Source organism: Felis catus, chromosome A2 (assembly GCF_018350175.1).
Source record: "Felis catus isolate Fca126 chromosome A2, F.catus_Fca126_mat1.0, whole genome shotgun sequence".
In the NCBI taxonomy this organism is placed as follows: Eukaryota; Metazoa; Chordata; class Mammalia; order Carnivora; family Felidae; genus Felis; species Felis catus.
In genome coordinates this window covers 130,752,919-130,778,140 of record NC_058369.1, presented here as the reverse complement: position 1 = coordinate 130,778,140, position 25,222 = coordinate 130,752,919, and the positions used below count along the sequence as shown (strand labels likewise).

Here is a 25,222-nt window from a genome sequence, read left to right as displayed (position 1 = left end):
GGTAAAAATGGCTTGAAGATTTAGTTAAAGTTCCTGAGTACCTGCCACATTTAACCAAATTCTGACAACAACTCTCTGACACATTCTCTTAGACCCACACACCAGAAAGTGTGAGGACATAATGATGCAGTACTGTCCTGCCGTTCATCTCTTAAATCTTTGCCCCTTGGGTATACCTCATCAGACTGGAACCCCAGGGAAGGCTCCGTCTTCTCTATGAGCCTATTTTTTTTTTTAACAAAATTTCCTGATGTTTTAACCACTTCATGGAAAACCAAGCAAACAAACTAACAAAACACTTCTTCTGTTGTTCTTACTGTTGAAGGAGAATGAAAGGAAAATCCTAATGTAGATATGTGGTAAATAAGCTTTGCATTTCTTTTTGATTCCAGCATGAATGTTGTCATGCTTATGGTTCATGTTTGCGAGAGCATTGTAATACTGTAAATGATGAATGGGGAATGGTAACTTGCACATGCTAAGTAATGATATAGGTAGAGAATCTTTGGAGTATAGATTTATCATCCTCTTAACTCCACCATCCAGATTCATTTTAAAATTGTGTGCAGGTTAATTATGACTGGAAGTTTTAAAAATAAGTCCCCTTTGATTGGCTTCATTTTCTATCACTAATGTAAGTAAGGAACCCCCTTTCCTTTCCTTTCCTTTCCTTTCCTTTCCTTTCCTTTCCTTTCCTTCTTTATTTGTCTTTCTTATTTAAAATAATAGAAAAACAGTAGGGAATTAAAAAACAGAAAGAGAAGTAGCATCTCAGAAATATACAAACATATTCACAAAAATACAGCATCAATTTCCTTTCTGTACTTCTTGCCTGGGAGTTGGGGGAATAAGTTACGAGAAATGTGTCATTCATCTTTTATATATCCCACTGTAGTAATGTCACTGTAATTGGCTTTTTTTTTTAAAAGATAATTTTACTACTTTACTGACTAAATGCCTTTTTGTTTGTGGCCTGCATCCTGCTAAATTCTTCTCAGTAGAAAATAATGCCATTATGAGTTTCTAATGTGTATAGTATTAATATAATCTTACTTTCATTATAATAACCTTTGTTACTTAAGTTTTAAGAAAGTCTCTGAATATCCTTAAAATCCTTGAATTATTGTATGACTTTAGATTTGTGTACACCTTAATGATATTGTTAACTTCATAGGTTTTATAGAGTTAAAAGAAATTAAAATTCCCATTTTGAGATCAGTGTCCTCTAGGGCTAGGTAGCAGTCATCAGTTGCTGGCATGAGTATCGGAGTGGGGTCATTTCATCTGGTGGGGGGCTGGAAAAGAGGGTGTAGGGGCCAGAAGTCACACTTCTTAATGTTCAAATTTTTTCCAGTTGCTATGAATCTTTTTAAACAGGGGAAAAGGGAAAACCCAAATAGTCAAGTTGGAAAAGTGTTCTCTAGAAATTACTCCTATAGATTCTGTTGATTTTGTCTGAATATTAACCTTTTGTTTTAACAATGCCTTCATAGTTGTGGGCTTGTTGAAGCAAGCTCAGATTTCCACTCATGCTATTTCTGTCCTTCTATTTTTTACTCTGTTATCTCTCATTTATTTTAGGTTTAGCAGTTTCCCTACAGCTATTGCATGGAGACATTGAACAAATCAGAAGAGAATACTCATCAGTATTTTCTCATGGAGTGTCTATAACGAGAAAGTTGGGTTTTTCTAATATTATTATGCCTGGTAAGTGATGTGGGATGGACCGAGGGTTGACATATGGGCGTTATGTCTGTTTTTGACACTTGAGAAATTTTTCAAATTTGTCAGTTTCAAAGAGTTCAAATGGACCATGCTAAAGAAGGAAATGAGGTGCATGATAATAAATAAGCAAAAGTTTTTAAAAATATCTTGACATTTTTATTAGCGTGGGTAACTTATAGGGCCATGTTGCATTCTTTATGACCATGATAAGAAGGAAAACTGAAGTAGTATCCAGAAAATACTTCCTTTGGTAGAAAATGTTAGTGAAGTCACTAAGGGGAAGTCCTTACAGGTTTTGATAAGAATAATTGTTGGGCAGCAGCTTCACCTTCCTAAAGGATTTTTCTACCCAAGATATATATATGTAAATCAGCAGCCATATACAAATACCAAATGTTTTTCACCACCTTTCCTAGTACTCTTTGAGATGTATTTTTCAGGTCTCTTTTAGCAATGTAAAAGGACAAAAAAAGTAGGGGGGGGAGGGTTCATTTCTACGTGGATAGGTAGCAGTTAATGAGAATCACACTATCCAAGTAAATGCCAGAGAGTAGTATTTCTCAGTGCCCCTGATCCCACCCTCCACAACCAAGAGAAAAGTAGACCAAATGAAATAATCTCAAACTGTTGACAGTATTTTTAGAAATTATATCCTGTAAATCTCTGTTTAAATCCCACGTGTGGAGACAAGTGCAGGAAGTTGCATCTGACAGGGCCTTTGGCACAGCTGTAAGAGGGCTGCTAGGACTGCCGTGGATAAAGACCTAATGTGATAGAGAAAATGCCTGGCATTGCCCTGTTGCAGCATCTTGTGATGTCTCTGTGCAAACCTATTCCTGCTGGGAAGGCTAACAGAGAGCCTGGAAAGTTTCCTGAGGTGACCTGACCTGGCTTAAGGACCCGTTCTGCTTGAGCATCTCATGCTACTCTTGTTGAAAATGACTGTGTATATAGAACTGTTGACTTGGTGGCCTGTGATTCAGTGGCTCCTGCACCCCTTCATTATTTCCTTCAGTTGCTATAAATAACTGGTATTTTCCTTTGTAACAAAAAAAGAAAAAAATTCATGCCACTGGGAAGCAAATTGATGGGCAAATCTAATATAAAAAACATATTTTCAGACAGAATGCAGACAGCTGCTGGAAGAATTCCTCAGCTTGGTCTCTGGGCAGTATCATTGAGAAGTGGAAAAATATAAAGCAACATGACACTTCACCAGCTGAATAATTGTCTGGGATGTGCTGTGCTCATGCCACCTTTGTCTGGCTTTAATGATGGAAATGAACTTTCTCTGGAATAAGGCTCGCTCCTGTCCCTTTGCTGTACTACATTATAGCGGCATTGGTCCCCCTGCCCAGGGGATTAGTCCTCTTGGACACAAGTCCGCATGCCAGCGATGCCAAGAGATGATGTTTAAAGCACCTGCTTCTTTTCCTTTTCTCCTTTTTCTTGGGTGGCTGCTTAATCTTCCAAATTCGATGAAGAAGGGAGAGGTGTGTATATTTACACAAACAGCTGAAAGCAGCTTTAAAACTGAGTGGAATTTTTTTTTTTTCACATTGCCAAACATGTGTTCATTGTTTTGTTCCCCTTTGTTATTTTCAGAATGTTGACTTGTCAGTTAATTCTCTCTGGTGGCTCTAATGAAAACTTGAGCTGAATTCTTCAATGAGACAATGTAGGAGAACAACATTTCTAATGTCAATGTTGCACTGACAGTCTGCTGGCATGATTTTTTTTCTTTTCATTGTCTAGACTCATCTTTCAGAATTGATTTGTGTTCTGCTAGGGGTCAGGACAGGTGAGGCCCATGCTTATCCCCACAGGACAAGGTCATCAACGTAGTCGCTGCCTCTCTACAGAAGGAGTTATCTGAGGTCTTGACACTGATGGGAGCATACACAAAACTTCTGCTGAGGATCATAGGATGTAATCAGTGCCAGACTCTTTTTGGAACGGGGAAAACACAGAAGCAGAAACTCTCCCCTTGGTCTGGCTATTGTAGGGGCACGTCTCTAAGATGTCACCTAGTGTGAAGAGGTGATCTGGCCATGTGCTTTCAAGCTGCATGACCCTTCCCTGTTGTTAAGCGTTGGCCATCCAGCACTTTGTTTCTTATGGTGTCCAGTTTTCAAAGAATATAAGTCACTTTCTTTGAAGCTCCATCACTGCTACGTACAAACCAAATAATTCTGCAGAAAGTTCCATGGTCTGGTCTCTGGGCCCATGATGGGGAGAGCAGCAAAAATATTTCAATCAGTGCTCTCCAGGAGAAATGTAATTAGAGAGCCATAAATGCAATTTTAACTTTTCTAGTAGCCACTTTCAAAAGAGTAAGAGCAAAGAGTTGAAATTAATTTTAATAATATGTTTTATTTAACCCACCACATCCAAAATATTATTTCAATAGGTAATTCATATAAAAAAATTTTAATGAGTTATTTCACACTCTCTTTTTTACCCTCCATCCCTGAAGGCTGGTGAATATTGTACATTTATAGCACATTTATTTCCAGCCAAGTCACATTTCAAGTACTCAGCTGCCACATGTGGCAGTGGTTACAGTATTGGACAGCCTGCCTCTAAATGTCTTAACAGACTGTGCAGAGTAGGACCTGGGCCACTGCTGAATATCGGGAAGGACTAAGTTTCCATCCACCAGACATTTTGGAGCAAAGCTAGCTGATGTGTCAGGAATGTCATGGAAGGTCAAGCTGTGCCTCCCCCAGCCTGAAGGCCCATTCTGACTGAGTTTATGGTTCTTTTAGGCAACATGATCATTGCTTTCATCATTGCCTCGTGACTTTGTCTTACCCATTTGTGCATTGTTCCCTTGGAAACTTGTTCTCATGTATCAACTGATTAAGCTGTCATTGTTTGTTAGGGTAAATTCAGTCTTCGTAGGAGATCTTTGAAGCTCCTAACCCTGAAAGGAATTGAGTAAAAGTTGTGGAGTGATGAGAAAGGGAGAGGTTGAAAGTTGGAAGGTAGAGGCTCACTTTGAAAACAATTAGCAGAACCCAGGTTTCAAATGGCTGCCAGTGGTAGTAGCTTTGATCTTCATCTCAAGATTTATTTAAGTTTATTTTTCAAGTGTCATTCAGAGTAAGCCTCCTTTTTCTTTGGGTGTTAGGTGATAGATCACATAAGTCAAATTTCTATTTGGTCAAAGCTGACTAGATAATGATTTGCACACTGGGGTAAGAGGAATGTTGTGCATATGTTTGCCTCGTGTTTAAGGGGATATGAAGTTCTGTTCTTTCAAGTATAAATGTTATTCTTTATCACTTACTGACAGAGACATATCAGTAGATGGGACTGCCTGAGATAAGCCTTCTTTTGGCAAAAGCAGGTGGGAACCAGTGTGATATAATTCGAACTTCCTTAAAAATACATCCTAAATCTAACCAAAGCTCACCACCCCTCACTCCAAGTCACTGGACCTCCACGCATGTAACCACTTGCCTGAGACCTGAACCCCATGACCATGCTAGAGGAGGGGGTTGTGGACTTTCAACCAATGAATTCCACGGCGATGCAAGAGGTGGAGGTTAAGGATCATCTGGGTTATACTGAGGTGGGATTCCAGCCCCAAATCAGAATGGTGGAGGAGCTGGCACCTCCAAAAGTTTGAGGCTTACAGGCCCCATTACACAAGGGTGTAGGACTTTCCCCAGCTGGCCCTACCAGATATCCTTGTCCTAGAATATCGTGGTCATCAGGGAACCACAGCCCATCTCTACTTCTGTCTTTATGCAACACTGTTCTGGCAAGACTATCATGGATGCTATTATAGCATTTGCCATTATTTTCTTAGTAGTCAGCAAAAATTGAAAAGCTACCCCCCAAAAAAGTTCAATACCTCATAATACTCTCCTAAAATAAGGCAAAACAAAAATGAGAATGACACAAAAAGGAGAAAAAAAAACATTGATAGGTTTCACCGAAGATGCACCATATGTGAGAAATCCAAAGTTCAGTTTTCAGCCCATCCATAAATTTTCCCTTTCTGTTGTCTGCTTTGATTTCCAGTTACCTGGGTTCCTGTCCTGTCCTTGCCCTCACCCGTGAAGATATCATTAAGCGATAGAATCTTGGGTATAGTTGGCATACATAATACATGGTAATACATAATACAATATGTATGAGTTTTTTATAGCTGCTCTTACAAATCACCACAAGAGGGGTGGCTTAAAACACCACAAAAGTCTTATCTTGCAGTTATGGAGATCAGAAGCACGCACAGGTCTGGCTGGGCTAGAATCCAGGTCTTTCGGCAGGGCCGCATTTCTTCTGATGGCTGTAAGGGAGAATTCATTTCCTTGCCTTCTCCAGCTTCCAGAGATTGCCTGCACTCCTTGCCTCATGGCCCCCACATCATTCCTGTCTGCTTCCCTCATCATACCCCCTTCTCTGTCTCTGGCCCTCCTGCCTCCATTTCCCTCTTTTACATTTTTTTTTTAATGTTTTTAGTTTTCAGAGAGAGAGTGCCAGTGAGAGAGGGGCAGAGAGAGAGACACACACACATACAGAATCCGAAGCAGGCTCCAGGCTCTGAGCTGTCAGCACTGAGCCTGACGCGGGGCTCAAACTTGGGAACCACAAGTCATGGACCTGAGCCAAAGTCGGTCGCTTAACTGACTGAGCCTCCCAGGTGCCCCTCCCTCTTTCTCTTATAAGGACCCTTATAATTCTTTTGAGCCTACCCTGATAATCCAAGAAGGTCTCCCATCTCAAGATCCTTAACTTAATTAATAATCACCGCAAAGTCCCTTTTCGCTGTGTAAGGTAACATATTCACAGGTTCCCAGATTAGAACCTGGACATCTCTTTGGGGTACAGGAGGTGTCCTTATTCTGCCTGCCACACGCCCGAAGGGCCATGCAGCCCAGCCATATATCCAGTGCATGGATTCTCCCTCCGGTTCCTAGTGATGGTTTTCTGGCACATAACTTGAATATTGATAATGACCCGAGAACACAGATCTCAAAATGACCTCTTGGTGTTGGACTAGTTTCTATCTATTGGGTTGAGTTTTTCTGCTTGAAACCTCAACATCTTTAAATTCACTTAATTCTCTTGTCACCCTCATCCCTCCGCTGATGGGCTCTGAGTCCTTTCTCTGTATTGTTTATGGTCCAGATGATACCGTCTGTGTCTGTCCCTGTCCTGTAAAGATGGTGTCTCGAACTGAAATCAGTGCCTCCAGTCTGATCTGACCAACACAGAGCAGAGTAGGACTGATACCTTCCTTTCTTAAGGCACTGATCTTCTGGCGAAGAAAGCTGAGTTACACTAGGTTATTTGATGGCCATTGTCACCCTGTTAAATTACATTTTTTCATGCTGAAAATACTTGATTTTAATGTAAACTTAGAATATGTTGGACATTTCTTAATATTTATACACCTATTAGGGGCGCCTGGGTGGCGCAGTCGGTTAAGCGTCCAACTTCAACCAGGTCACAATCTCGCGGTCCGTGAGTTCGAGCCCCGCGTCAGGCTCTGGGCTGATGGCTCAGAGCCTGGAGCCTGTTTCCGATTCTGTGCCTCCCTCTCTCTCTGCCCCTCCCCCGTTCATGCTCTGTCTCTCTCTGTCCCAAAAATAAATAAACGTTGAAAAAAAAATATTTATACACCTATTTTCTTATCTGTAAGGTGGAAAAATAGGGCCTTCTTTTAACCTTGATGTGAGAATTTAATGAGCCGTTCTCTGTATAGCACTTGGCGAAGGATGGAACTACCATCTGTCTACTACCACCACCGTCATCATCATTGTCATAATCTCAGTCCATGAAATACCCCTCGTCTCAGACACTTGTCGATTTGTTTTTAACGGAAGGGCAGGAACTTTTCCAGTTCCATAAATATTAACAAGTATCCAGCCCAGCTAAGGCACTTGGCTAGCCTGTGGCTGAGTGCAGTAGTTTACTTGATGTGGCGAGCTTGGGCTTTATCCATGGCATTCCCAGCATAGAATCAAAGATCAGGGTTTCAGCTAATAATGGAAACCTCTTGGCTATTGAGGTCAAGCCATAAATCGATCCCGTTTGACTGTAATCACTGAACTCTTTTGAATTTGTTCCCATTGTTGTGGCCTTATATTTATCTGTCTACAGTGATATTTGTGAAGCCTTCACGTGCAAAGCCAGTGGGCCTACTAAACAGAGACAGGTGTTATGCACATCAAATTTACAGAGTATTAAATTTGAGAGGTGCAAGGTGTTAATAAACATTGTCAGGAAAATAGCTTTTCACACTAGTGCTATGACTCCATTTCATACTCACTTTATGGTTTCTCTCTTAATTACCCAAGATGCTTTCTTAACAGCATTTGGGCTTATTAGTTTTCTCCAGAGCTGACCTCAGGTGTATTGATTTTAATTAGCACGTTTCAGCTTTATCCTTCTGCACGTTTTGGCAAGATACGGTACGTTGCAGCACTGGAACATAGCAAGCTGCAGAATTCCTGGGGAGACATACGTAGAATGTCATCCAGGAGAAATGTTCTCCTTGTTGTGTATTCCCTTTTCAGAGAAATCTTATTTGAGGCTAAAAGGTTTGCAAAAGAGGAAAAGGTTGCAGGGATAATGACCATTAAAGACCAGAAAAGTAAAGCATGTGCCTAAAGTGTTTGAATTTATGAATGTATGTATTTCAGAAGTTCTTCCGTAAGTCACAGAAACGGTGTAACATAACAAAGTAGTCTTGTCCCTCCTACCACCTCTTTTACCCCGCCCCTGTCTTTACGCCACCCCCATTTTAATAACTCAAAAACTTGAGGCCTGGAGGTTTATATTACCCCATCTAGACGGATACCACACAGAGCAAACGGTAGAGAGAAAGAGACTTGAGTCCAGATCTTTTATTCTAATCTTCCTGTTTACCCTACATCCTTTAGGCTTATCTGAATTCACAATCGCTTCTGAGTTCAGAAGAAATAGAAGAATCCAGCTATGGTATAAGCTAAACAGGCTTTATGGATTGGTTTGGGAAGCTCATGCCATTTTCAACTTTTTTTCTTTGCCGAAATATACCATAGCTTACTCACATCTCTCATCTTCTCAGTGACGTCTTTTCTCATGAAACACCCGCTTTCCCTGTGCCCCTTCTTACTCTTATTATCCGCAGAACTTCCTGTTATTATGCAACATACTATATATTTGGCTTCTGTATTAAAGACCTCCTCCCTATTACTGGAATCTAAACTCTGTGGGAAAAGGATTTTTGCTTTGTTCACTGCTGGGTCTCCTAGGCCTAGAATAATATCTGGCATGTAGTGGGTACATGGATAAAGAATTTCATAGCTCTGGAAACACATTAATCTCTCCGCCACCCCTATTCATCCTTTAGGCCTAGCCTACAGACTGGGGAAAACAGGTCACCTTACAAACCTCCCTCATCCCTTCTTGCTTTTGATAAAGTCAGAGTTGCCCTTCCTCCCAAGAGAGGAGAGTGGAAGTCTCCTTCGCAGGAAACACTTCTTCTCGGTTTTGCAGGACAGCTAAGCCCCGTGTGGTTTGGACTAGCTAATTACTCATTATGAGAAATTCCTAAAGTAGAAACCCCTGTAGCCATACTTCCCATCAACCACTGTATGTTTTAGTCTGTCTGTAAGCAGAGCTACTCATTATGTGTCACCTACTCCAAGAAGCAAAGGAATTTTGCTATTGTTAACAGACCTATTTTGCTCTAATCTGCCTTGCTTTTTTATCTGCCGAATCTGTTAGTGGGGGAACTATCGTCAAGAATTTTTTCCCAAACATAGTGTTGAAATAGCATGTGTGCAGACCACTAGCATATCAGGCCTATTTTGATTTTGTTCAAATTGGTTGATTTAGAGGCTGGAGTTTGTGAATGCACTATTCATTTTGTAATGGTATTGTTAAATCATTAAAATGCACTTTTATTAAGGGTGTGTGTGTGTGCGTGTGTGTGTAGTAGTAGTCTTTTAAGTAGCAAACTTAAAATATTTACTCGGCCACTTTGTAAAAAATAAAAAAAAAAAAAGAGATAGGTGGTTCAAACAAAAACCTACAAAGGCACAGATATAATTTTAAATGTGTTGAAATATATTGGTTTTCTCCTGGAATTCCAAGTTCATTGCCTCCCCAAATTGATTTGTATGAGAGAACTACAAATTCATAAGCCAGAGACCACTGTATCCGTTATTTCCAATGTGTTTTCTACATACTCTTTATAAAGGATGGTTTAGATTTCATCCTTTATGGGACTTACTTAGTTTCTCTATTTCATGTCCCATCTGTTTCCTGGTCAGTCCAGGTCACTGGCAAATGATGCCATCATCAAAAGTTTGTCTTAATGGAGGAAGGTGACCAGTCACACTGGTATCCCCCCATGGATTTGAAAGTTAGGGTACTTTCTTGTACACACTGCTGTCAGGAAGTCTTAAAAATCTCCCAATTTTGTGAGCTTACTTGTGTGGTTATGTTTCTTCTAGTGATCTGCTTTTTTTTGTGGAAAGGTTTTTTTACTAGGAAAAAATATATATATTGCTTTTGATTCTTCTAATGTTTGAAAGCTATATTAAGTAAAAGTGAATCCAACGTTGCCAAACTTACCAGTATTTATCTTCAAAAACTTTCTGGTAACATTGTGTTTACTTCTTTCTCACTCACTGTTTACCCGTAATCTAATTCTCATAGGAAAGGTAAAAAAGCATGCTTTCAGTGTGTTTGCCTAAGTTTGGTCATTGGCATCAAATTTCTTTTTTCTTGTGGCAGTAAGTTTTATAAATAACCAATTGAGAAAAAAAAATTGGTGTATATGTTCATAGAATATGGCAGTTTGGATCTTATTTGTTTTATAGCTTGATGGTAAGGAACAGTAAGCCAACTTTGTCTTGCATAACTGAATTATTCTACATCTGTGTTCATAAAGCCTAACCTGGATTCTTCCAGCAGTGAGATCATTTTGTCTGTGAATTTAGAAAAAGATTTAAATTGTAACTCTACCCTTTGCAGTCCTGTCATTTTATTCCATGTGGGTATTTCTTCTACTCTAAGTGTTGTGTCTATAAAGTATTGAGACTGGCTTCTTTGAGCCACCCTGCTAGGCTGTCATTTTGTAATCACACCTCATAAATGAAATGAGGGAAATATTGAAAAATGGTGAGACTTGACAACACCTTCATTCTTCGTCCCTGTATTCACCTCCTAAATGTACATTTTCAGTGTCGCAACTTCAGACCGGCAGAGGGTGGCTTTTACTTTTCTTGGGTATTAGCAATGAGGGTGGGGGCCCTTTTATAAAAGTGTAAATATAATATATTTTACTTTTATATGTATGTCATAGAAGTTCATTTTATGAACTAAAGTTTTTCTTGATAGAGTACTTTATTATACTTCCAAGATATATATATATATATATATATATATATATATATATATAATATATGTATAAAATATGTATGTATGTGTATGTATATAATATATATTTATATATTTATACATACACACACACGTACACTCACTCACAGAAACATTTATCTCTAAAAACATGGTTTTAATTTTCCTACTAGGTGAAATGAGGAATGATTTGTACATCACTATAGAAAGGGGTGAATTTGAAAAAGGAGGGAAGAGTGTGGCCAGAAATGTGGAAGTCACTATGTTCATTGTGGAGAGTAGTGGCCAGATCTTAAAGGTACGTGGATAGTGGGTACTTTCTGGTAAAACAATTCCACATCATTGTTCGGGGTTCATCTTTAATGTGATTGGTTGACTTCTGATTTACAGTCTTTTCCACCTTATGTTTCTTCTCCGCCCCAGGGTAGTTTTCTGTCCTTTTTTATTAAATCACTGAAATACCTTCCAGAAGAGACAGTAGAAGGACAGAAAGGCTTTTATAGTTTGATTGTTTAAGGAATCATGGCAGTAATTTCCTCGGAGCAGCTATTCCTTAAATGTTGCATTTTTAGTATCACCCCACTCCTCCCCTTTCATCTGTCATACTTTTGGAGATGAACACTTTGTCTTGGGCGACTGGTTAAAAAAAATAAAAACTACCACATTGAATCCTGTCTGTTTTCATTTTGGTCAAGACAGGGCTTGAGGAATGGGGTGCTGTTGATGATTGGGGTGATAGGAGCAGGTCCTTAATGGAAGGAGTGTTTCGCGTGAGCCTCAGGGAGGCACTGAACAGGCTTGTGATTGCAGCAGGCTGAGGACTTTGCTGCGTAGTTGAACTCCAAATTGGGCGTGCAGTTGCCCATCTTGCACTTGTCACAGAGGTCCACCCCTGGCTCCGGAGGCCCTGGGAGATGTGCATGGGGATTAAGTGGACACACCTGCTAACAGGTGCAAGTGTAGAACAGCGAGGGCCCAGGGAGGGCCCACATGAAGTGCTGTTTGGGGAGCAGGCAGATAGAGCAAAGCAATTGCTCTGCTGTTTTTCAAATAATCTTTCATTGAAGCTGTCTTTAACCTGCATGTTTCCTTTGTTAGGATTTTATCTCCTTCGGCTCTGGAGAGCCGCCAGCTAGTGAGTACCACTCCTTTGTGCTTTATCATAACAACAGTCCCAGGTGGTCCGAACTGCTGAAACTTCCTATTCCTGTGGATAAATTCAGGGGCGCACACATCCGCTTTGAATTTCGGCATTGTTCCAGTAAGTGTTTTCTTGGGGCTGGCTCTCTTGTGTGGGGGTAGTGTCCTTACTGAGCTATAGTGACCACATGGGCTACTCTGCAGAAAGTATGACAAACCAGAGACCCTGGAGAGGGAGAAATGAAGGGGAGTGGAGTCCTGAAAGGTGAGTGGGCTCACTTCTTCTCAAAGAACCAGTAACGTCTGTGGAAACACACAGGAAGGACAAGGAAGGAAAAAATACCTGTGGAAGTCTACAGGGTTCTTCTTAAGGTGTTCATTTTCATAAAAATTAGTTGATCACTTTCATAGTCTAGAAAGATCAGAAAGGGGAGACACGGCATTAAAAACGTGTCTGGCTTATGGTGCTTGGGGCAGTCCTGACCCACCTGCTGCTTCTCCAGCAGAGAGCTCATCCAGCTCTCAGACACCTCCGGGGAACCCAGGAGGAGTTTTCTAGGCCTGTAAAGTGCCCTAGGAAAGCCTCTGATTGGCTCAGATATATATCTGATTTGCATATACCTGCATCACAGTGCAGTCTCAGACAGTATTCTAATGACAGGCTAGTAATGTCAGTCCGAATAGGCCTTAGAGATGACATGAAGTAATCGCTTCATTTTACAGATTTAAAAAACCCAAGATGTAGAGATGTTATAGGTTTTGCCCATGTGAACATTGCTATCCCTAAAATTGTCATTTCTTGACATCTCTATTTTAATTCTCCTCTCAAGCCCCTACTCCTGGCCCGCTCCAGTCCCCAGTCCAGGGATCTTCTGGTATCCCTGTGTCCCTGAAATGTGTCTTAGACACTACCAGAAGTGTACATTGTGACTGGAGAAGGTTCTGGTGAATCTTGGAACAGTGTAATACATGGTAGGTACAGAAGAGTCACATTATTGGAGAAGCAGCAGACTCCTCTTTAGTCTGGAATGAATGGGGGTATTGCCAATAGATGAGCGGTGACTTCACCTGAGCGCTGTGTAGTGCGCCAGGATTCAGAGAGAAGAGGACTGTCCACTGCAGGGATGATGGCATGTTTTTGGAATTGGCTCAGGAAGCTCCAGTAGTTTTGCTTTTGTGGACGTTTTAGAATGTAGGGAGTTGACTAGTAAGGTCTTAACATTCTTCTAAATTCCCAGAGGAGTGTCATGGAAAGGACTTGGAGGGGGAAAGCATAAAGCACTTGGAATGGTGCCATAGCATTCCTTCCCCAGTCCCTGTTACCAGTTCTCAGTTGAGCCTCATAGGAGCTTTGAGCTTTAAGGTAAGAAAAAGATAGAGGAAAGTAAAGATGAACTGAGAAAAAAGGGAGAAAGCATTTGGAGAAATTTAGACAGAGAACTTGGAAAATGAAATAAAGTCTATTTTCAGTAAAACGTATTACTTCTGTCCTCTTGTCCTTGTACTTCAAACATTGTTCAGTGTTTTTTTTTTAAATATTGATTGTTAAAATTCAGAAGAAATGGCACAAGCATGAAGAAGAAAAATCCCCATAATCCCATCAACTATGAATAATCAGGCAATCATTTTATCACATGAGCTTCCAGATATTTCTCTGTATACATATATTTATTTAAAAAGTATTTTTTATTCATGACACGCATGTTTACTGAACACCTACTATGTGTCGAGCACGTTACTGGGCATTGGAGATACATGAGTGAACATAGCAGAATACCTCCTCTCACAGAGCTTTTGTGCTAAAAAGGGGAGACAGACAATATCTGAGCAAATAAATACATACTATACCAGGTACTGATAAGTGCAGTAAAGAAGATTATATTGGATTTAGGTGCTGGAAAGTGATGATGCTGTATTGTTATTTTACAAAGGCTGATCAGAAAGGAGCTCTCTAATAAGGAGATGTATCAGCAGCAACCTAAAAGAAATACAGGCATGAGCCCTTGGGTATCTGGGGAAAGAGTATTACAGGCAGAGAGAACAGTGAATACAAACACTTAAGGTTGAAACCTGCTTGGCATTTTCAAGGAATAGCAAGGAGGCCAGAATGAGCAGCTGGGAGAGTTTGGAGATGAGGCCAGAGACAGAGCAGGGGAGCCAGATCCCATATTGTCTTCTAAGTCATGGGGAAGACTTGGGACTTTGTTTGCAGGGAGGAGAGCCATTAGAGGATTTAGATTAAGGATAAGCCTGGCTGCTTTGAGATGAGAGGTTGTAGGTGGGAATAGAAAACCATGTAGGAGGCTTTTGCAGTCCCCCAAGTAAGAGGTTAAAGTGGTTTGCATTAGGACTGTAGTAGGCCAGTTCTTTTTTGCAGATTTATTGATAGACTAGATGTGAAGGAAGGGGAAAAGTCAAGGATGACCTTGAAGATTTTGGCCTAAGAATGAAGTGATCATTTAATGAAGTGGGGGAAGGCAACAGGAAGAATCTTTTTGGAGAGCAAAACCCAGATATTACATATTAAATCTGAGAAGTCTTTTAGACATTAAAGATGTCAGATAGACAGTTGAATGAGGTCCAAGCTGGAGACAAACTTGAGGACAACACAGGGCCCATTGTTGTGCTGTAAATACTTAATAACCAGCACTTGGCCTGGGGGAGAGGAGAGCCCTGAATTATAGTATTTGCTGATTTCCATCAAGTAAATGCTCCCACCATGGCTAAATTCAAGCTACCAACATGACCATCACTGAACTTGGAGTTGAGGATAGATGCACACTGTCATCTCCTGTGAGCCAGTACAGGCCGGCTCCAGCATATCACCAATGCCCATGATTTTCAGAGCCATGAGACTGGATGCAATTGGATTCCTAAAGAGTAAATTTAGATAGCAGAGGCAAGTTCAAGGGTGGATTTCTGGGGTACTTTCACATTTAGATCTTGACAGAATGAGAAGAAGCCATTAAGGAAATTAAGAGGGAGTAGCCAGTGAGGTAGAAGGAGAATCCAGAAATAGAATCCAGGAAGTTAATTGAAGAAAGATTTTCAAGAGGGGAATTGATCTGATATGTCAGGTGCCAATGATAATTAAGTTGAGGACAGAGGAATTACCACCCTGTTTGGCATCATGGAAGTCATTGAATCTGACAAGTGGTTTTAGTGGATTTGTGGTGATGAAAGTCTGGCAGGAGTGAGTCCAAGATTGAGATAGAGGAAAGGAAGGGCAGGCAGTAAGTACAGACAAATCTTTCCAGAAGCTTTGCTAGAAAGAATTCAAGAGAGCAGAGATATGAGATAGTAACATAGTAACTATAATGCAGCTGGGGTCACAGGAGGGTTGTTGTTGTTGTCATTTTCTTTTTAAGATAGAGTTCTAAAGCATATTTGGTGGAAATGATCTGGTAGAGATGGAAAACTGATGATGTAGAAGAGAGATGGGACAAGTGTAGGAGGAGTTCCCTTGCATAAAGGGAGCATGGGGTCCAGCGCTCTGGGTTGAGTGGACGATGGAGGCATGGTGCCGGAGAGCCGAAGCAGGTGCATTCCTCGGTGGAACATGTGGGAGTCCTCTCTGCATCCGCTCAGAGTGAGGGAAGGGCTGAGGTATGGAAGGCTTGTGAAGGGAAGAGGATGGATGAAATCACCATCTAGAAAAGTGAAAAAGTGAGTTGGGTAGAAATATGCGGAAGGTTTTCCCAGCTAAGTGTCCATCTGCGGTTAATGTGCATTAATTTAAGTGAGATCGGTCTGGCATAGGTGTAAGTGCAAGTTGGGTTTCGACCCACAATATTATAATGGGAAGTGTGGAGGAGTAGCTGGTTGAGGGGATCCTAAGTGATTAGAAGGGTGGGGTGTAGAAATGGGAAGTGAGAGCTGATGAGCGCGGAGAGAGGGTCAGTCAATCTGAGGTCCCTCGGCACAATTGTTGGGGTTGGGGTATTAGAAAAAATGAATTGGCAAAATTAGGAGGTAGAATTGATAAACTTAGGGTCCTCATTAGTGAAAGGGGATCATATTGTGCCTAATAATCCATTCAATTTATTAATGCTAATCTAGTAACTTGGGACAGAAGACCATGTACTTTAAACTTTGCTATTTAGTTTTTTTTTTTTTTTTTTATAACAAGGCATATTTGAGGAAACTATTGCTGTGTTTCTTAACCTTTGCTAATTTTATTCATTCACAGAATCTTTTAAGCCTGCCAAATTGAATACCAAAAACCACACCAAAAAGATAGTGACATAAACTTAGGAAATTACTTCTCAGTATGTGTTCTCCCCTAAATCATGAGTTCCATAGCCAGTTTTCTCATTGATGTAGAAATCTCATCCTAGAGATCTTCACTGTGCTTTTCATTTCACTTTTAAAAACATTGATATTTTCCCAGTTTCTTTATGGGATTGAAATTAATAACTTTAAAAGAAAATCCTTTGCTATAATCACATTTTCAGGGGGGCCCCCATGCTAGAGGCCAAAACTGGAGAGGCAAAATTACTATTCTCTGTGTGGTGCCCCACTCCCCTGTGGCTGAATGCCAGAAGCAATCATGAGGAAATGATGTATTACTAAAGCCTCTTGTCTGAACTTCAGGGTCACCATATCTCACTCCTCTAGCTCTAATCCTCATTCCAAAGCTGGACTCTTCCATCAAGTATAACTCTCCACTTGCACACATAAGTGGGAAAGAAGAACCATCCAGCCCCCAATAGGCTGCAAGGCCCTGGAACTCCTCCCTACACATCCAAATACAAGGAGACAGTCCAGTTGAACCAACCAGTTTCTTTGAATGTTTTATCCATTTTTGGAGAAATGGAAGCTTGTTGGAAAAAATTGGAATGGTACTCAAGATGTAGAGCAGGTTACCCAACATCATGTGATCTCGTTTTCCCTCAGTTTCCTTCTCTACAAATAATTGCCAATGATACTTGACCTTTCCAGCTATTGTAATTCTTCATTGGGCATCTGAAAACCTCATTGCCTCATTTCCATCTTCCAGAATACTCCTGCAATAAGCTCTTCTTAAACTATAGATTGTAATTCATTTTGTTTTCCAGCACGTCCAAGATCCCAAGGAGGTAGCTTCCATAGGGCTGTCTTCACACAGGTGGACATAGGGAAGGTTCTTTTATAGACCAAGGCAGAGCTTAGACACTACCTTTGCCCAAGTAGTAAGCAAAACACTGAACTTCACATTCATTCATTCACTCACTTCTTCATTTATTTAACATGTACGTACTGAGAATCTACTATGTTCTTGGTACTTGTTGAGATACCAAGCTCAGAATAAAATAAAATAGAAGGATCCTGCCCTCGGTGCTGCTTACACCTGGGGATAGAGGGGAGGATGTGATGAGAAAAAATAGGCAATCCAGAAATTTTTTTAAAACATAATTTCAGAGAGTGAGTCCCATGAAGAAAATTAGTCAAGCAGCATAGTTTGGAGATTATGGGGCAGGAATATGGGTTGGAAGGTGGCTACTGTAGATAGAGGTCTCCTAAGAAAAGCTGTTTACTGTTGTGTATAGGGAACTGCTGAATGTGCATTGTATTTCTGGATGATCACACTCGTTGGCAATCTGTGAATCCGAACACAGGTCTGTAAGTAAGTGCTTAAAGAAGCAAATAATTCTTTTTTTTCCTCACAGCAAAGGAGAAAGGAGAGAAGAAATTGTTTGGTTTCTCCTTCGTCCCCCTGATGCAGGAAGATGGTAGGACTCTTCCAGATGGCACTCATGAGCTCATCGTGCATAAGGTAATGTCAGTCAGATGTTGACGATGGGCCTGAATTATTAATTCATTATCTTATTACCACTCTGGAAAAGAGAAAAAAATTACTGAAAAGAATACTCTTTTGGAAGATTGCTAGCAAGGAGTGTATCTTTTTTAAGGCATTGTCTCTGTATTCTGTGTGATCCTAAAACCTCTTTTCAAGATGATTTATATCTTTTTTAATTTAGGTGTACATATGTGGGTAAGTCTACGTGTTGACATTAAAGTCCTTTCTGTTGCCCTGAGAGTATTAAATAACCTTACAAATAAGTTTTTAAAATTTTCCGTTGCATACATGCTTTCGGATCTAGATCTATATACCCTCAGGAGTGAATTTAGCAGAGTCATCATTATGTGTTTCTTATCCTCTGCTCTCACCAAGCAAGTAGAGAATCGGCAGTTCTTTGTCATAACAACTTTAGCGGTTGTTACTTTCTATTCTGTGCGTCAAGCATTGTCATAAAAGCTTTGGGAACAAAGTATACAGCAGTAGGCAATAAAAAGAAAATTCACAAAACAAGAGCTCATTAGAAGTTATCCAAAAATACTAGTAATGAAGAAGTATAGAATAGAAATACTAGTAACTATAAAACAAAGAATTAAAAGATACAGTTTTCTCCAAAATATTTCTCCTTCGCCTTTCTCTGTCTCTGTGATCACATGACTTTCCAGACTAATCAGTTAATACCTGGGCTAACTGGTTCTGTCCACCTGCGTCTCGTCTCCAGGTTTCATCCCATCAGGGTGACCTATCTAAGGTGCACGTCTGACCAGGCCACTTCCCAATTTAACCCCCCTGAAAAACTCCTGACTTCACAGAAAATAAGTCATAGGCTTCTCAGAATTGTGCAAGGCTTCCCAACCCCCTACTGCTTCACCTCTCAACATTCCTGGATTTGATGCCATGGCCACATCCAGCTCCTTCTAGTTCCTTCCCCAACTAGCTGTTGGTTCTCTCTGCTTTGCCTCTGCCAATGGCACTCCTGGAGTCTTCTCTTCCTCTCCCTCTCCCTGTGGTTAACTCCTGCTCATCCTTGGATGCTCACCTTGACCACAACCTTTATCAGAAGAATGGTCCTCACTCTCTGCCCCTACTCCCTGTGTTTCTAGCTGGTCAACTTCCCTCCTCTGAGTTCTCAGGGTTTCTGCACACATCTCTTACCATTGTACTCATAATATTGTCCCATAATTGTCTGATGCTCCCTCCGTTTACTCCAATAGATTTATGAGTCCCTCAAGAATGACAACTTGGGTCACAGGGGTTCTGGCACATGGTAGATGTGCAACAAAGATTTATTGAATGAATGAAGGAGTACAAACAAAAACTTTCTTCACGTTTGGATTATTGCTAATAAAATGAGGGATGATGCACAACAACCTGGCAGCCTCCCCTGGTATGTGCATGCATGTGTATGTGCATATTTCGTTAATCATTCATTTTCTAGTTATTTGTTCAATGAATTTACTGACCACAAACTACAAGTCAGTCGCTATTCTAGGTACTGGAAATATAGCGGCTAACAAAATAGTTTAAGTCCCTTGTGTTTCTGTCCCTTCTATTCCCTCTACTTCGAAAAGTGACTTAAAGAAGCTTACAGTGTTAAATACAAAGATGGGGCACTGGGTGGCTCAGTCGGTTAAGAGTCTGGCTCTTGATTTCGGCTCAGGTCATGATCTCAGGGTTTGTGAGTTTGAGCCCCCCTAGATCTCCGTACTGGCAGTGTAGGAGCCTGCTTGGGATTCTCTCTCTCTCCCTCTCTCTGTCCTTCCCCTGCTTGCTCTCTCTCTCTCAAAATAAATAAATAAAAATTGAAAAAGTAAAATAAAATACTGAGACAAAATATTTTAAACTTTTTTAATGTTTATTTCCTTTTGAGAGAGACAGAGACAGAGACAGAGTATGAGTGGGCAAAGGGCAGAGAGAGGGAGACACAGAATCTGCAACAGGCTCCAGGCTCTAAGCTGTCAGCACAGAGCCTGATGCAGGGCTCGAACTCAGAAACGGTGAAATCCTGACCTGAGCCAAAGTCGTACACTTAACTGACTGAGCCACCCAGGTGCCCCCAAAGACAAAATATTTTATTTTATTTTATTTTTTATTTTTATTTTTTTAATTGAATATCTTTTAATTTATTCTTTTAAATTTACATCCAAATTAGTATATAGTGCTACAAAGATTTCAGGAGTAGATTCCTTAGTGCCTCTGACCGATTTAGCCCATCCCCTCTCCCACAACCCCTCCAGTAACCCTCAGTTTGTTCTCCATATTTATGAGTCTCTTCTGTTTTGTCCCCCTCCCTGTTTTTATATTATTTTTATTTCCCTTCCCTTATGTTCATCTGTTTTGTCTCTTAAAGTCCTCATATGAGGGAAGTCATATGATTTTTGTCCTTCTCTGACTAATTTCACTTAGCATAATACCCTCCAGTTCCATCCACGTAGTTGCAAATGGCAAGATTTCATTCTTTTTGATTGCCAAGTAATACTCCAGTGTGTGTGTGTGTGTGTGTGTGTGTGTGTGTGTGTGTGTGTGTATATATATACACGTATATATACGTGTGTGTGTGTGTGTATGTATATATATACATACATCTTCTGTATCCATTCATCCATCAATGCACATTTGGGCTCTTTCCATACTTTGGCTATTGTCGATAGTGCTGTTATAAACATTGGGGTGCATGTGTCCCTTTGAAACAGCATACCTGTATCCCTTAGGTAAATACCTAGTAGTGCAATTGCTGGGTCGTAGGGTAGTTCTATTTTTAACTTTTTGAGGGACCTCCAGACTGTTTTCCAGAGTGGCTTCACAAGTTTGCATTCCCACCAGCAGTGCAAAAGAGATCCTCTTTCTCCGCATCCTTGCCAACATCTGTTGTTGCCTGAGTTGCTAGTGTTAGCCATTCTGACAGGTGTGAGGTGGTATCTCATTGTGGTTTTGATTTTTATTTCCCTGATGATGAGTGATGTGGAGCATTTTTTTATGTGTCAGTTGGCCATCTGGATGTCTTCTTTGGAGAAGTGTCTATTCATGTCTTTTGCCCATTTCTTCACCGGATTTTTTGTTTTTTGGGTGTTGATAGATATGAACCCTTTATCTGACGTGTTGTTTGCAAATATCTTCTCCCATTCTGTCGGTTGCCTTTTAGTTTTGCTGATTGTTTCCTTCTCTGTGCAGAAGCTTTTTATCTTGATGAGGCCCCAGTAGTTCATTTTTGCTTTTGTTTCCCTTGCCTCCAGAGATATGTTGAGTAAGAAGTTGCTGCGGCCAAGATCAAAGAGGTTTTTGCTTGCTTTCTCCTCGAGGATTTTGATGGTGTCCTGTCTTACATTTAGGTCTTTCATCCATTTTGAGTTTATTTTTGTGTGTGGTGTAAGAAAGTGGTCCATGTTCATTCTTCTGCATGTCGCTGTCCAGTTTTCCCAGCACCACTTGCTGAAGAGACTGTCTTTATTCCATTGGATATTTTTTCCTGCTTTGTCAAAGACAAGTTGGTCATACGTTTGTGGGACCATTTCTGGGTTCTCTATTCTGATCCATTGATCTGAGTGTCTGTTCTTGTGCCAGTACCGTGCTGTCTTGATGATTACAGCTTTCTAGTATAGCTTGAAGCCCGGGATTGTGATGGCTCCTGCTTTGGTTTTCTTTTTCAAGATTGTTTTGGCTATTTGGGGTCTTTTCTGGTTCCATACAAATTTTAGGATTATTTGTTCTAGCTCTGTGAAGAATGCTCGTGTTATTTTGATAGGGATTGCATTGAATATGTAGATTGCTTTGGGTAGTATCGACATTTTAACAATATTTCTTCTTCCTATCCAGGAGCAGGGAATATTTTTCCATTTTTTTGTGTCTTCTTCAATTTCTTTCATAAGATTTCTATAGTTTACAGTGTATAGACTTTTCACCTCTTTGGTTAGATTTATTCCTAGGTATTTTATGTTTTTTGTGGTGCAATTGTAAATGGGATCGATTCCTTCATTTCTCTTTCTATTGTCTTCATTATTGGTGTATAGGAATGCAACTGATTTCTGTGCATTGATTTTATATCCTGCAACTTTGTTGAATTCACGGATCAGTTCTAGCAGTTTTTTGGTGGAATCTTTTGGATTTTCCATATACAGTATGATGTCACCTGTGAAGAGTGAAAGTTTGACCTCCTTCTGGCCGATTTGGATGCCTTTTATTTCTTTGTGTTTTCTGATTGCTGAGGCTAAGCCTTCCAATACTGTATTGAATAACAGTGGTGAGAGTGGACATCCCTGTCATGTTCCTGAAGCTTTCAGTTTGTCCCCATTGAGGATGATGTTAGCGTTGGGTCTTTTATATATGGCTTTTATGATCTCAAGGTATGATCCTTCTGTCCCTACTTTCTTGAGGGTTTTTATCAAGAAATGATGCTGTATTTTGTCAGATGCTTTCTCTGCATCTGTTGAGAGGATCATATGATTCTTGTCCTTTCTTTAATTGATGTGATAAATCACATTGATTGTTTTGGGGATATTGAACCAGCCCTGCATCCCAGGTATAAATCCTGCTTGGTCATGGTGAATAATTTTTTTAATGTATTGTTGGATCTGGTTGGCTAATATCTTGTTGAGAATTTTTGCATTCATGTTCACCAGGGAAATTTGTCTATAGTTCTCCTTTTTAGTGGCGTCTTGGTTTGGTTTTGGAATCACGGTGATGCTGGCTTCATAGAAAGAGTTTGGAAATTTTCCTTCCATTTAGAAGTCAGTAAAACAAATAGAGTTCAATGTACTAGAACTAAAATTATCTGTTTATCTCACCATTAGGTGAGAGGTGCTTTATGTAAGATATATGACAGGCAATGTCTTTAGCTACAGTTTTCCAAAAGGCATAATGGTACTTTGTATGAGTGTTGGTGATATTGCCTCTGTGTAACATTAAATCTTGACCCAGAAAAGGCAGGGCTAAGGTCATTAAAACTGAGCTTCCAGCTTCCTAATAATATATAGAAGAATGGATCACTTTCATATGGCATATCAAGTATGGGCTTTCACACCTACAGGTCAGACAGTGTTTTGGGGCAGGTGCTAAGTGTCCAGTCAAGTCCAGGTTGACTCCTCTAAATGAATATGAATAATACCAAGATTCATAGTTGATTTTTAGAGACATCATTACACCTAAAATGCCAGGTGGACAGGGAGTGGAGCTTGCTTCTCCGCAGAAGCATTGAGGAGCTCAACTGGTACCGACTTCCAGACAGAGAACCACTTTTTTTCTGATACCAGTTGCCTGTCATGGACCTGCTGGCAAGGGCAAAACTTTTCTCAGAAGTAGAGCTTTGAATCTGCTCAAGCCCTTATACAAATTTTTATGGGCGTGTTTAGAATTCCGATCCATAAGGCATAGGAAAATTCATTTATTTGAGCTTGAGCAATTTAAAAGACAGGTGTTCCCAGTGATCTTCCTCGACCACAAAGGAGGCCCGGGATGATGCCTGTAAGTTGTCTAATTTTGGGCAGACCTACTTTGAGTAGACCCATCAGGAAGCATTAGTTCCATAGAAGAACCATAAGTAGCTATGTTGTCTTATGATTAGGGTTATTCAATGTTGCTTATTTGAAGAGGTGTGGGATACTTGCCAACTCTAACAACTTTTGTTTTTAGTCTAGTTGATGCCATGGTTTTCTTTTTCATAGTACTGAGCCAGCAAGTTCACTTTCAGCCTGAGGCCACTTGGAGTTTATGATTGTAAAACCATATTATGAGCATAATGCTTATCCTTCTCCCATGGCAGGAGGGCACACAGCATGCTGATAATTGCAGTCTTGAATTTACTATTTTAGAAAAAGTAGAAAAGATAGGAGGAGGAGGAGATTTCAAATCACTGAATAAAAAAAATAGCCCATTTAATAAGTAGTGATGAGATGACCACGATGGGTGTTGGAGCAAAAGAGCTACCTTGCTTCTTCTAACAAAGCAAGTTTCAGATTAAAGGTAAAAAAAAAAAAAAATTACAAAAGCCTTAAAAATATGACTGAACATTTTATAATATTCAGGTAAGGAGGGCTTTCCTAATAATGGCTCACAGGTTAGAAATCAAGTACAGAAAAAAAGTTGTCAGTTTGACTGTATAAAATTTAAAACTTCTTTGTTGATGAAACCGTCGTAGTCAAGGCGGAGAGAGACATGAGAAGCTCTGACAGTGGGAACACAGCTTAGAAAGGGTGGCTGTTCCCAATTCACTGTGAATTCTTCCAGATCAGCCCCCATGAGAGCTGTTGGCAAGACTGCACCATTCTGCCTGTCACACCACTTCCCTCTAGTTAGCAGAGAAGACAGAAGCTGTCGGACAGGATCTTGCCTCACTTCCTGTGCTGTCTCCTTTACCACCTGCAGGCTTATCTGCCTCCTTCCCTTCCCTCCTGCATCCTGTCTCAGATGACGGGACAAGGCTCCTTCTCTCCAAGGGTCATTCTTCCACCTGCTTCCTTCAGGATCTTCCTCCCTCCTGACTCCCTGGAGACTCTGCTCCTCCCAATGTCCCCTCTTCCTCCTGCAACTGTGTCTGCTTCCTTTCTTCGGGCAGTATTCTCTCAGATTAATAAACCTGCTCAAGCCTATTTCTTAAAAACAAAAACAAGACTTTTTAAATAGCCCCACAGTCCTCCTTCCCTTCCCACCATGGTCTGTGTGCATGAAAGGCCAGTCTTCCTTCACTGTCTCCACCTTCCTGCATTCCATTTGTTCCTCAGGCTGCTTCTGTCCCCACAGCTCAAATGAAGTTTCTCCCTCGAAGTCACTAGTGCCATCCTGGGTCACATAACTCTTGTTTTATCACTCACTGTGAGAGAAATTTAAAATGCAACACCTGTAAAATTCAAAAAATTAAAAGTAAGCTGATAAGTTTAGCATAAAAGCATGCCATGCTGAACAGAAAAAGAAAAAGAAGGCTAAGGTAACTTAATAGGTGGAGTTGGTCTTAACACTGAAGGTTATTAATGTGACGTCCAGAAAGCCCCTTCATTCTAACAGATTATACCAGCATATCTTCATTCTTCCCACAGTGGCTAAAGCCACTGGCCGCTTTCAGAATCTTTCCTTACTTGCCTTCCTTGTAACATGTAACACTATTGATTACCCTTCCTAAAAACCCACATTCCTTGGTCTGCTTTACAATGTTCTCCTGAGCTCCATCCTTCTTCTCCTTTGAGGACCTCTCTCTCTTTATCCACCCTTTACATGTGAGTGTTA

General features: G+C 40.5%; 1 protein-coding gene across 7 annotated transcripts in view; it reads left to right on the top strand.

Moving 5' to 3' along the window:
* Positions 1-25,222, top strand: part of DOCK4 (dedicator of cytokinesis 4) — a 434,985-nt gene that overhangs the window by 258,407 nt on the left and 151,356 nt on the right. For all 7 annotated transcript variants that reach the window (XM_045052625.1, XM_019825719.3, XM_019825720.3 and 4 more), the window contains exons 13-16: positions 1,582-1,707; positions 11,265-11,389; positions 12,190-12,352; positions 17,880-17,986. In XM_045052625.1, coding sequence (XP_044908560.1) covers positions 1,582-1,707; positions 11,265-11,389; positions 12,190-12,352; positions 17,880-17,986 — 521 coding nt within the window. The remainder of the gene's footprint in view (positions 1-1,581; positions 1,708-11,264; positions 11,390-12,189; positions 12,353-17,879; positions 17,987-25,222) is intronic.